Below are 13,299 nucleotides of genomic sequence, written 5' to 3'. Positions count from 1 at the left end.
GACTAGTCTCCCAGTCCCTGCAGCTGAAAAACATCCCCACTGCCACCACCATGCTTCACCGTAGGGATGGTGCCAAGTTTCCTCCAGACGTGATGCTTGGCATTCAGGCCAAAGAGTTCAATCTTGGTTTCATCAGACCAGAGAATCTTGTTCCTCGTGGTCTGAGAGTCTTGAGGTGCCTTTTGGCAAACTCCAAGCGGGCTGTCATGTGCCTTTTACTGAAGAGTGGCTTCCGTCTGGCAACTCTACCTTAAAGTCCTGATTGGTGGAGTGTGGAGGAGATGGTTGTCCATCTGGAAGGTTCTCCCACCTCCACAGATTAACTCTATAGCTCTGTCAGAATGACCATCAGTATCTTGGCCACCTCCCTGACCAAGGCCCTTCTCCCCCGATTGCTCAGTTTGGCCGGGCGGCTAACTCTAGGAAGAGTCTTGGTGGTTCCAAACTTCTTCCATTTAAGAATGATGGAGGCCACTGTGTTCTTGGGGATCTTCAATGCTGCAAACATTTTCTCCGGATCTGTTTCTCGACACAATCCTGTCTCGGAGCTCTACGGACAAGTCATTAGACCTCAAGACTGACATTCACTGTCAACTGTAGGACCTTATATAGACAGGTGTGTGCCTTTCCAAATCATGTCCAATCAACTGAATTTACCCCAGGTGGACTCCAATCATGATGATCAATGGAAACAGGATGCACCTGAGCTCAATTTCCAGTCTCATGGAAATTCCAGTCTCATTATGGGGTATTGTGTTGTCATTATGGGGTATTGTGATGTCATTATGGGGTATTGTGTTGTCATTATGGGGTATTGTGATGTCATTATGGGGTATTGTGATGTCATTATGGGGTATTGTGTGTAGATTGCTGAGGATTATTATTTTTTAAACACATTTTAGAATGAGGCTGTAACTAACAAAATGTTGGAAAAGTAAAGGGGTCTGAATACTTTCCAAAAGCAGGGAATAGGGTGTCTTTTGGGAGGGTGACGATGACTTAACAGCAGCTGACTGAGCCTGTCCATCTCACAGCAGTACAGCATTAGACTGGTCAACGACAGCACAGCACTGACAGTTCTTTCTGTCATCAGCAGAATATGGTCACTCTGTGTCTCTGGTGTTTTTAAATGGCCTTTAATAGAGCCATTTTCCTATCTCCCAAAATATCTAGTTTCTACTTCCCAAAATGTATTTTACCGGTAATACCTAGATGACTCATATAATGGTATTACCTCTCTCTTTCATTAAATCTGACATTTTTCTCCCCTTCTCTCATTTCCTCTAGGTGACTGAAGACGAGTCTGACTGCACACCACTCTAGGACGCCTCCAAACCTCCCTCTTCCCCGGCCCACCTCCCCGTCCTTCTATCTTGCTAACCCCTCTCCCGGCATGGATCTAAAGGACCGTCGGGGGCAGCAGAACCAGCAGCGCTCCCTGACCAGGGCTCTGTGTGGTCAAGACCCCCAGAACACTGCATCTTCCCTGGACACAAAGGAGTGCCGCGTGCCCACCCAGAAGTCCTACAGCTCCAGTGAGACGCTCAAGGCCTTCGACCATCACGACCAGAGGCTGGTCTATGGAGGCTGCACTGTGGCTGATCTGGTGCACCACAAGGCGGATGAGTACAACAGGCAAGGTGGGTGTCTGGACAGGGCCTCCGTGGACAGCTATGGTTACTCCACGTGTCCCGAACATGCATAGGGAAGTAGTTCGTAGTATATTTTGGAGCTTGACTGTATATCTGCCCATAGAGTTGAACTAACTGTACGGAAAGTGTCTTAGCTCCTAACTCCACTTTCACCTCACTTACAAGGTCTCATGTCTCTCCAAGTTGTGAAGTGAACATAGTTGTACACCTAGAACCTAGACGAATAGGAAGATAAAGGAAACTTGCTGTTTTTAGACACATTCTCAGTGATTCTGTTATTGCTGCTATGGTATAACTAGATGTTGAATCTCTGGTACCCTACCTCAGACAGAGAAAGAGAGAGGGAGGGAAGAAGGGAGAGAGACAGAGAGATACAGAGATGGAGATAGACAGAGATGAGAGAGAGAGAGAGAGAGAGAGAGAGAGAGAGAGAGAGAGAGAGAGAGAGAGACAGCGAGGGAGACAGAGAGAGAGACAGCGAGAGAGACAGCGAGGGAGACAGAGAGAGAGAGACAGCGAGACAGACAGCGCGAGAGACAGCGAGAGAGACAGCGAGAGAGAGAGAGAGAGAGAGAGACAGCGAGAGAGACAGAGAGATACGGAGATGGAGAGAGACAGAGGTGGAGAGAGAGAGAGGGAGAGAGAGAGAGAGAGAGAGAGAGACAGCGAGAGAGACAGCGAGAGAGACAGCGAGGGAGACAGAGAGAGAGACAGCGAGAGAGACAGCGAGAGAGACAGCGAGGGAGACAGAGAGAGAGAGACAGCGAGACAGACAGCGAGAGAGACAGCGAGAAAGACTGGAAAGAGACTGGGGGAAATATAGAGACAGCCAGAGACAAAGGGACTCTGAGCCTAGACCATCTGAGTCTAGACCATCTGAGACTAGACCATCTGAGTCTAGACCATCTGAGTCTAGACCATCTGAGACTAGACCATCTGAGTTTTTACCATCTGAGTCTAGATCATCTGAGTCTAGACCATCTGAGACTAGACCATCTGAGTCTAGACCATCTGAGTCTAGATCATCTGAGTCTAGACTATCTGAGTCTAGATCATCTGAGTCTAGACCATCTGAGTCTAGACCATCTGAGTCTTGACCATCTGAGTGTACACCATCTGAGACTAGATCATCTGAGTCTAGAACATCTGAGTCTAGATCATCTGAGTCATCTGAGACCATCTGAGTCTAGATCATCTGAGTGTAGACCATCTGAGTCTAGACCATCTGAGTGTAGACCATCTGAGTCTAGACCATCTGAGTCTTTACCATCTGAGACTAGACCATCTGAGTCTTTACCATCTGAGACTAGACCATCTGAGTCTAGATCATCTGAGTCTAGACCATCTGAGACTAGACCATCTGAGTCTAGAACATCTGAGACTAGACCATCTGAGTCTTTACCATCTGATCCTAGACCATCTGAGTCTAGACCATCTGAGTCTAGATCATCTGAGACTAGACCATCTGAGTCTTTACCATCTGAGACTAGACCATCTGAGTCTAGATCATCTGAGTCTAGACCATCTGAGTCTAGATCATCTGAGACTAGACCATCTGAGTCTAGATCATCTGAGTCTAGACCATCTGAGTGTAGACCATCTGAGACTAGACCATCTGAGTCTAGATCATCTGAGTCTAGACCATCTGAGTGTAGACCATCTGAGACTAGACCATCTGAGTCTAGATCATCTGAGTCTAGATCATCTGAGACTAGACCATCTGAGTCTAGATCATCTGAGTCTAGATCATCTGAGTCTAGACCATCTGAGTCTAAACCATCTTAGTCTAGATCATCTGAGTCTAGACCATCTGAGTTTAAACCATCTGAGTCTAGATCATCTGAGTCTAGATCATCTGAGTCTAGATCATCTGAGTCTAGACCATCTGAGTCTAGATCATCTGAGACTAGACCATCTGAGTCTAGATCATCTGAGCCTAGACCATCTGAGTCTAGACCATCTGAGTCTAGATCATCTGAGACTAGACCATCTGAGTCTAGATCATCTGAGTCTAGACCATCTGAGTCTAAACCATCTTAGTCTAGATCATCTGAGTCTAGACCATCTGAGTCTAAACCATCTGAGTCTAGAACATCTGAGTCTAGATCATCTGAGTCATCTGAGACCATCTGAGTCTAGATCATCTGAGTGTAGACCATCTGAGTCTAGACCATCTGAGTGTAGACCATCTGAGTCTAGACCATCTGAGTCTTTACCATCTGAGACTAGACCATCTGAGTCTTTACCATCTGAGACTAGACCATCTGAGTCTAGATCATCTGAGTCTAGACCATCTGAGACTAGACCATCTGAGTCTAGAACATCTGAGACTAGACCATCTGAGTCTTTACCATCTGATCCTAGACCATCTGAGTCTAGACCATCTGAGTCTAGATCATCTGAGACTAGACCATCTGAGTCTTTACCATCTGAGACTAGACCATCTGAGTCTAGATCATCTGAGTCTAGACCATCTGAGTCTAGATCATCTGAGACTAGACCATCTGAGTCTAGATCATCTGAGTCTAGACCATCTGAGTGTAGACCATCTGAGACTAGACCATCTGAGTCTAGATCATCTGAGTCTAGACCATCTGAGTGTAGACCATCTGAGACTAGACCATCTGAGTCTAGATCATCTGAGTCTAGATCATCTGAGACTAGACCATCTGAGTCTAGATCATCTGAGTCTAGATCATCTGAGTCTAGACCATCTGAGTCTAAACCATCTTAGTCTAGATCATCTGAGTCTAGACCATCTGAGTCTAAACCATCTGAGTCTAGATCATCTGAGTCTAGATCATCTGAGTCTAGATCATCTGAGTCTAGACCATCTGAGTCTAGATCATCTGAGACTAGACCATCTGAGTCTAGATCATCTGAGCCTAGACCATCTGAGTCTAGACCATCTGAGTCTAGATCATCTGAGACTAGACCATCTGAGTCTAGATCATCTGAGTCTAGACCATCTGAGTCTAAACCATCTTAGTCTAGATCATCTGAGTCTAGACCATCTGAGTCTAAACCATCTGAGTCTAGATCATCTGAGTCTAGATCATCTGAGTCTAGATCATCTGAGTCTAGACCATCTGAGTCTAGATCATCTTAGACTAGACCATCTGAGTCTAGATCATCTGAGTCTAGACCATCTGAGTCTAGACCATCTGAGTCTAGACCATCTGAGTCTAAACCATCTTAGTCTAGATCATCTGAGTCTAGACCATCTGAGTCTAAACCATCTGAGTCTAGATCATCTGAGTCTAGATCATCTGAGTCTAGATCATCTGAGTCTAGATCATCTGAGTCTAGACCATCTGAGTCTAGATCATCTGAGTCTATACTATTGATCTGTACTAAATACTGTTTCCCTAGCTCTGACAGAGAGATAGGGAGGGAAAGGAAAGGGAAAGGGAATTACCTAGTCAGTTTTGCTACTGAATGCATGCAGCTGAAAGGAGTCTTCCGCATTTACCCCAACCCCTCTGAATCAGAGAGGTGCGGGGGGCTGCCGAAATCGACATCCACGTCTTCGGCGCCCGGGGAACAGTGGGTTAACTGCCTTGCTCAGGAGGGAAGTAGGGAGAGACAGTGACTGGGAAGAGACAGTGACTGGGAAGAGACAGTGACTGGGAAGAGACAGAGACTGGTAGGAAGATAGAGACAGACAGAGAAAAGGGAGCATTGATCTGCACTAAGCTCTCTTTCCCTAGCTCAGACAGAGATACATGGAGGGAGGAGAGAGGAAGGGAGGGAGAGAAAGGCTACAGAATAGAAGAGATGGAATCGATCTGCACTAAGCTCTGTTTTCCTTGCCTTATAGGCAATGAGAGGGAGAGTTGAGAGAGAGAGTATGGGGAGAAAGAAAGTGAGGGTGAGAGAACAAACAGCAACACAGTAGACCACTAGTTGATTTGACTGGTCAATACCTCTTCCCCCTCAGCCTATCAAGTCTCTCCGTAGCCAGAGCCACAAATGCATCGTGGGTAGTGTGACGTCTGGAGCCCAACAGTGTTGTTGCACCATATGTACTGTCACACCACGAAGAGAGAGAGAGAGAGAGAGAGAGAGAGAGAGAGAGAGAGAGAGAGAGAGAGAGAGAGAGAGGAGGGGGAGAGTGAGAGGAGGAGAAAGAGAGAGAGACAGAGGGGGGAGAGAGAGGAGGAGAAAGAGAGAGAGGGGGGAGAAGAAGAGAGAGATGAAGAGACAGAGAGAGATGGAAAGAGACAGAGAGAGGGGGATGGAAAGACACAGGGAGAGAGAGAGAGAGATAGGGGGAAAGAGAGGAGGAGAAAGAGAGAGAGGATGAGAAAGAGAGAGGGGGGGGGGAGAAGAAGAGAGAGATGAAGAGACAGAGAGAGAGAGATGGAAAGAGAGAGAGAGAGAGACAGAGGGGGAGAGAGAGAGAGAGAGAGAGAGAGGGGAGGGAGAGGAGGAGAAAAAGAGAGAGGGGGGGAGAAGAAGAGAGAGATGAAGAGACAGAGGGAGAGAGATGGAAAGAGACAGAGAGAGAGAGAGAGAGAGAGAGAGAGAGAGAGAGAGAGAGAGAGAGAGAGAGAGAGAGAGAGAGAGAGAGAGAGAGAGAGAGAGAGATAGAGAGAGAGAGAGAGAGAGAGAGAGAGAGAGAGAGAGAGAGAGAGAGAGAGAGGGACACACACAGAGATGGAGAGAGAGAGAGAGAGAGAGAGAGAGAGAGAGAGAGAGAGAGAGAGAGAGTTTTGAGTTTTTATAAAACCTTTATTTTTTACTCAAATGTTAACATAAAATAATGACACACTGCCTTTTCAGAAATAAAACAACAAATGTAATTCCTAAACAAAAATAAATACATAACATATACATTCAACTTATTTCAGCAGCAAAAAATAATTTCCCCTCCTCTACAAAACAAAGCGCTCCTTCGTAGGCCCACTTCTCCTCAAATAATAGGAGATCTTTTACAGCTGAAAAGAACTCAAAATCTACTTTTATTCTTGCTTTCACTAAACCTTTAAAAACACATCTTACATCCTGCCCATATCCCGTTTCTATCTTATGTTTCCTACTCAGAAAAATTGACATCTTAGCTTGTCCCAAAACAAAATTTAACATTTGACATTTTCTTTTCTGTTGTTTACTATAATGAAACCCCAAAATAAAAACAGTGTTATTGAAAAACTCCCCTACAGCTTTAAACAAAGATTCCAGCATTTCCAATAGAGGTTTTATCCTCTCACACTCCATAAAACAGTGAAAAATGGTTTCTCTTATATTACAAAAAGGACATCCATCTCTAACATCTGAGTTAATAACAGATACAAAAGCATTAACTGCAATGATGCCATGTAAAACCCTCCATTGCATATCACCAGTACCCTTTTGTAACGGTGGTTTGTACAGTGCTCTCCATGCTGGCTTTACCTTGTCATCAATGCCCAATTTTACCCTCCATGGAGTATCTTTTCTATTTTTCAATTTATCTTTATTCAACACCTTGACACACCCCCTATACAAGTCCTTCCCATTCACCTCATCCAAACCCACCTCCTCCAACCCTCTCAAATCCAGCAATAACGCCTTTCTTTCTGACTCTGGGATATTTGGTGTAATCCCTAGTTTTGGAAATGAGACGTCTTCATCTTGCACAATCTTCTTGTGGCTACTAAGCATACCCCATTCTTCCGCTGACAGAGCCTTCCTACAGCTCCCCAGCATTTGTCCGACAATCCTTTCCGACCTCATCCCCAAATGTTCTGCCACCCGTCTTCCATCCATTAAGGCGGGCCCAGCCATGGCCATTAACTGTCTTAAGGTGATGATTTTCCCCTTCACCAGAATCTTGGAGAAATGTGGAACAGCTGCAGTTGTACAGTCCAGTCTTGCCCCATACACCAGAGGTTCCTCCAACAGCCAATGCACTGACTCCGCTGAAGTTCTTCTGGACACCTTCATTACGCTCCACACTCTGAGAAGGCCTCTGTAAAACGGAGGTACTCCCTCCCTAGAAATCTGGCTAATATCAACCAGAAATAAAGCCTTCTTTAAACCTAATCCTCCAACCCGCTGTAATATAAGACCTGCCACCCCTCTCCACACCACATTTTCCGGTCCATAAAGCAACCTTTGAATAAACTGAAACCGGAAAGCAGCAGCCCTACTAGCAAGATGTACAAGACCTTGTCCCCCCTCCTCTTTTGACAAATACAAAACACTTTGTGGAACCCAGTGATATTTATCCCAAAAGAAATCCACAATAATTGCCTGTATCTTAGCCAGAAGGCCAGATGGTGGTTCTAAAACTGACAACCGATGCCACAGTGCAGATGCAATCACATTGTTAACTATAATAGTACGCCCCCTGTATGACATACGAGATAGTAACCAACGCCATCTCCTCATCCTCCCTTCCACCATTTCAACCACCCCACTCCAATTTTTTTCCATAGTCCCCTCATCTCCTAGGTACACTCCAAGATACTTAAAACCTCCCTTACACCATTCTAGCCCCCCTGGCAAAGCCATGATCCCCCCAGACCATTCTCCAATCTGTAAAGCACAACTCTTTTCCCAATTTACCTTTGCAGAGGATATTCCCCTAAAACGATCAACCATTAGACTCAAACTATCCACCTCCGCTTGATTTTTCACTAGCACAACTACATCATCAGCATAGGCTGAAAGACGAATAGGAGGAATATCCTCTGAAAGGCACACCCCTGCAATACGACTTCTAATGCTATTTAGTAGTGGCTCTATAGCAATAGCATATAACATCCCTGACATAGAACATCCCTGCCTAATACCTCTACACACTTTAAAAGGAGCACTCAAACCACCGTTAACTTTCAATACACTTTCAATGTCACCATATATCACCTTTATCATGGCAATAAAACCAGAGCTGAACCCAAACGCTTCAAACGTGTGCCATAAATATTGATGTTCAACTCGGTCAAATGCCTTTTCCTGATCAATTGAAATTAGACCAGCATCCAACCCAATAGCCCTAGAGACGTCCAAAAAATCACGAATCAGAGAAATGTTATCCCCTATCTGCCTGCCAGGAACACAGTAGGACTGATCCGTATGTATGATTTGCCCCATCACCTCCCTCAGCCTGTTGGACAAAGCCTTTGACAATATTTTATAATCAGTACACAATAAAGCCACCGGCCTCCAGTTCTTCACCTCCCTCGGGTCACCCTTTTTAGGCAGTAGGGTGAGGACAGCCCTTCTGCAGCTTATTGGTAGTAACCCTCCGGTTAAACTATCATTAGCTACTTCTAACCAATCCTCTCCCAACATAGCCCAAAAAGACTTAAAAAAGTCAACGGGAAGCCCATCAATGCCTGGTGCCCTTCCATTTTCCATGCCTTTTAATGCAGTGTATAAATCCTGCAAAGACAATGGTTGCTCAAGCTCAACCTGAGCTTCTGCAGGCACCTTTGGGAGCCCATCAAAGAACTGCTGTGTCACTGTTTTGTCCTCTTTGTACTCACACTTGTAGAGCTCAGCATAGAACTCTACTGCCCTCTTTCTAATTTCACTAGGGCTAGTGAGCTCTTGTCCAACAGCTGATTTGAGACAATGAATAATTTTTCTTTGTCCATTCTTTTTCTCTAAACCAAAGAAAAATTTGGATGAGGCATCCATTTCAGATATGCCCTGAAATTTACTTCTCACCAATGCCCCCTGTGCTCTGATACCCAGCAGATCTGCCAATGCAGCTTTTCTCCTCTTGAGGGCCTGAGTATGGCCTCGATCTCCTGTGGTCTCAACCAACGTCATGAGTTCCACTATTTCAATCTCTAGGGCTTTCATTGATCTGGTGATATCCTTGGTGACATTCCTTGTGTATTGATTACAAAATTGTTGAATCTGGATTTTCCCTATATCCCACCATTGTTGAAGGGATACAAAACTGGCCTTTTGAGACCTCCACCTCTCCCAAAAAAAACTGAAACAATTCCTGAAGTGAGCATCACTCAATAAAGTTATATTAAAATGCCAGTATGCGCTTTTAGGTTTTACATCGTTAATGAACACCACCTCTGTTATTAAACAATGATCAGAAAATCCCACTGGAGTTATCACACTTGATTTACAGACCTGAGATTGATGCTCAAAAACATAAAACCTATCTAACCTGGCCATAGAGATGATGTTCTCTCTCACATGCGCCCAGGTGTACTGCCTTGTTCCTCCATGTTGACTCCTCCAAATATCACACAGTTCATTTGTTACAATAAGGCGTTTTAAAAACGTCCTTGAGGCTATATGAGGTTCTTGGTGATTTCTATCTAAATCACTAACTGTGCAGTTAAAATCCCCAGCAATAAACAAATAATCTTCTTTGTTACATTTCTCAATGGTATTTGATAATGTCTCTAAAAAACCTACCCTCTCAACTGTCACCACAGGGGCATATACATTTATCAGACACATATTGATGTTTTCATACCTTGCTCTAACTTTTAATAACCTCCCCTCAACTACCTCTTCAACCTCATATGACAAAGGCAAAAACCCTTTTGAGAACAAGATAACCACACCCCCACTTTTTGAGTTTTTATGACTACACACCACTGTCCCCCCCCACTCCTGTTGCCACATAACTTCATTTTCCAAATTACTATGCGTTTCTTGTAGAAAAATTATGTCACTTCCCTTTCCCCTCATTAACTCATACACCATGGCTCTTTTTTTAACATCTCTTGCCCCATTTACGTTTAAAGAAGAGATCTTAAAACTGCTCATGGAAAAGAAAAAAATACAGAGGAAGATACAGCCACCACATCTCTTTACAGAGTTAAAACTGCAACTGAACTCTTTCATTTTCTTTAGAATTTGCATCACTTATTACTCTCGTGACCACTTTCTTGAGTCTAGCAATTTCAGGGCTTTTCAAACCTCCCCCTGTAATTTTTGACATCAGAAACTTTGCTGATTCAATAAACAATTCACGTTCAGGGAAAAAATCAGTTACATTGTAATCCTGCATATATTTCTTCCCTTTTGTCAACTTCAGAAATTGACGTATCTTCTCGATCCCATACCTCCCTTCCACCCCATCTATCTCACTATATTGTTGTGACGCGTCAGATGACTCACTCTCGCTATCCTCCCCAGAAGAAAACCCCATCTCTACAACCTGGTCATCTTCACCTGATTTATCCATCTCTACCTTTCTCTTAGAATTAGACCCTTCACCACCCCTTAAATTCTTCCTTTTACTCCTCGGTATTTTGAAAACATCCGCTTCCTTTTCCGTTATTTCAATCTCCTCTTGACCTCCAATTTCATTTTCCAGCACCACCTCAGCGACGGCAGTCGCAATCTCACCTAGTGTTTCCCCTCCCTCTTTGTTCTGATCTACCACAATTGCCCCCGTATCCACAATGCCTTCCTCTCCTACTTTTCCAACCACATCTGCCCACCTTCTCTCTTCCCCTACACCTGTAGTATTTTCATCCCTTCGCTGTGGTACGTTAGTTGCACCCGCACTAAAGCTACTACCAGGCTCAGCGCGTTCATTCTCGGGACAATTACGCACCAAATGCCCCTCTCTTCCACATCCAAAACATTTCATTGATTCAGTAGATGCATAGAAGACATAATCAAATCCATCAATCTTAAAACTAAACGCTAAATTCAGTTCATCTCCTTCCTTTTTTAAAATCATATGCACTTGTCTCCTATGAGACACGACATGTTTCAACAACGGAGATTTGCATCCAAAAGGAACCTTCTTTATTGTAGATACGATTTGACCATGGCGAGATAACTCTCGCTCTAACACTTCATCTCTAACAAATGGTGGCACGTTAGAAAGCATAACTTTCTTCGCCGGATTCATAAGCGGAAATACCGGCGTCTGTGTCTCCCGCAACACAACACCCCTCTCAACTATCTTATTCACCTTTTCAATTGAATCTAAGAATATCACTACAGCGCTATTCATCCTTGAGGCTGATTTAATGCTATCATACCCAATGATAGCACCCACAGCCAAGCTACATTCTTCCACTGAACACCCAGCCGCAGCAGGAATTTTTACTCCATGCCTCCGACTAAGTTTTTCAAACTCTACATTTCCGCGAGTGGCCATTGCAACCAGCCCCACCCGCTGGTTGTGCCCTCGCGAAAAACCAACCTCAAAGATCCCACCACCCCTATACGTGCTTATTGATAATTAAAACAATATACCCTTAAAACAACTAAACTAATCAATATATATATATATGTACATACCAAAACCCAATAGAGTGAAAAGAAATTCCATTCGCTCTCACAAACACTCTGCTTGACGACTCACTCCCAGCATGCACTCCGACGAGAGAGAGAGAGAGAGAGAGAGAGAGAGAGAGAGAGAGAGAGAGAGAGAGAGAGAGAGAGAGAGAGAGAGAGGGAGAGAGAGAGAGAGAGAGAGAGAGAGAGAGAGGGAGAGAAAAAAAATGTAAGCCTATGCAACATTAACCAATTAAAAACAGTTCTGTAGTAATGAGGTTTGTGCAGTAAGCTATAGGCCCAATACATTATCACTGCATACTGGCTTTGCTTAAATATACCTGCCAATGCATTGTTGTTCGGTATATTTTTTAAAGTTATATTTCAAATTTTGAGGTGGGCTATATGATCACACCGGTAATAGATCCATTGTTGTATTACTTGTGAGGCACAGCTGAGTGAGCTGTAATAGTGAAGGTGTAATTTTGGCAGTAGAGAGCCTAAACAGTATATTTGACCTCTCAACTTCCTTATAAAATCTAAAAATGTCAAGCAGACAACCTATTAAAATGATGATCATGATCAAATAGAAATCTTAGAATAAACTATTAAAGACGACCAGAACCCACTGGATTCTCCAATGACCTTGAATGAACTACAGGACAAAATACAAACCCTCCAACCCAAAAAGACATGTGGTGTTGATGGTGTCCTAAATGAAATGACAAATTATACAAACCACAAATTCCAATTGGCTATACTAAAACTCTTTAACATCATCCTTAGCTCTGGCATCTTCCCCAATATTTGGAACCAAGGACTGATCACTCCAATCCACAAAAGTGAAGACAAATTTGACCCCATTAACTACCGTGGGATATGTGTCAACAGCAACCTCGGGAAATTCCTCTGCATTATCATTAACAGCCGACTAGTTAATTTCCTCAGTTTGATTGAAGGACCAAACATTGACAGCTGTGCCATACAGGCGGCAAAATAGTTGGGAAGAGATTTTCGATGTACTGACTCCATGGCACATGGTTTATAAACTGATACACAGAACGACGCCGGATTCAAAACTTAAGGTTTTCAATTGAAATTATTATATACAATTCTAACAACCAATAGAACGTTATATATACAATGGAAATCAAATTTATCAACCCATGGAGGTCTGGATTTGGAGTCACACTCAAAATTAAAGTGGAAAACCACACTACAGGCTGATCCAACTTTGATGTCATGTCCTTAAAACAAGTCAAAATGAGGCTCAGTAGTGTGAGTGGCCTCCACGTGCCTGTATGACCTCCCTACAACGCCTGGGCATGCTCCTGATGAGGTGGTGGATGGTCTCCTGAGGGATCTCCTCCCAGACCTGGACTAAAGCATCCGCCAACTCCTGGACAGTCTGTGGTGCAACGTGGCGTTGGTGGATGGAGCGAGA

General features: G+C 44.0%; 1 protein-coding gene across 1 annotated transcript in view; it reads left to right on the top strand.

Moving 5' to 3' along the window:
- The first annotated feature begins 1,393 nt into the window (after positions 1-1,393).
- LOC139390815 (teneurin-2-like) overlaps positions 1,394-13,299 on the top strand; it is a 171,669-nt gene continuing 159,763 nt past the window's right edge. The window contains exon 1 of the mRNA XM_071138217.1: positions 1,394-1,640. Coding sequence (XP_070994318.1) covers positions 1,394-1,640 — 247 coding nt within the window. The remainder of the gene's footprint in view (positions 1,641-13,299) is intronic.

The sequence above is a fragment of the Oncorhynchus clarkii genome, chromosome 31 (assembly GCF_045791955.1).
Source record: "Oncorhynchus clarkii lewisi isolate Uvic-CL-2024 chromosome 31, UVic_Ocla_1.0, whole genome shotgun sequence".
NCBI classification, from domain to species: Eukaryota; Metazoa; Chordata; class Actinopteri; order Salmoniformes; family Salmonidae; genus Oncorhynchus; species Oncorhynchus clarkii.
This window is presented reverse-complemented; position numbering and strand designations above follow the sequence as displayed.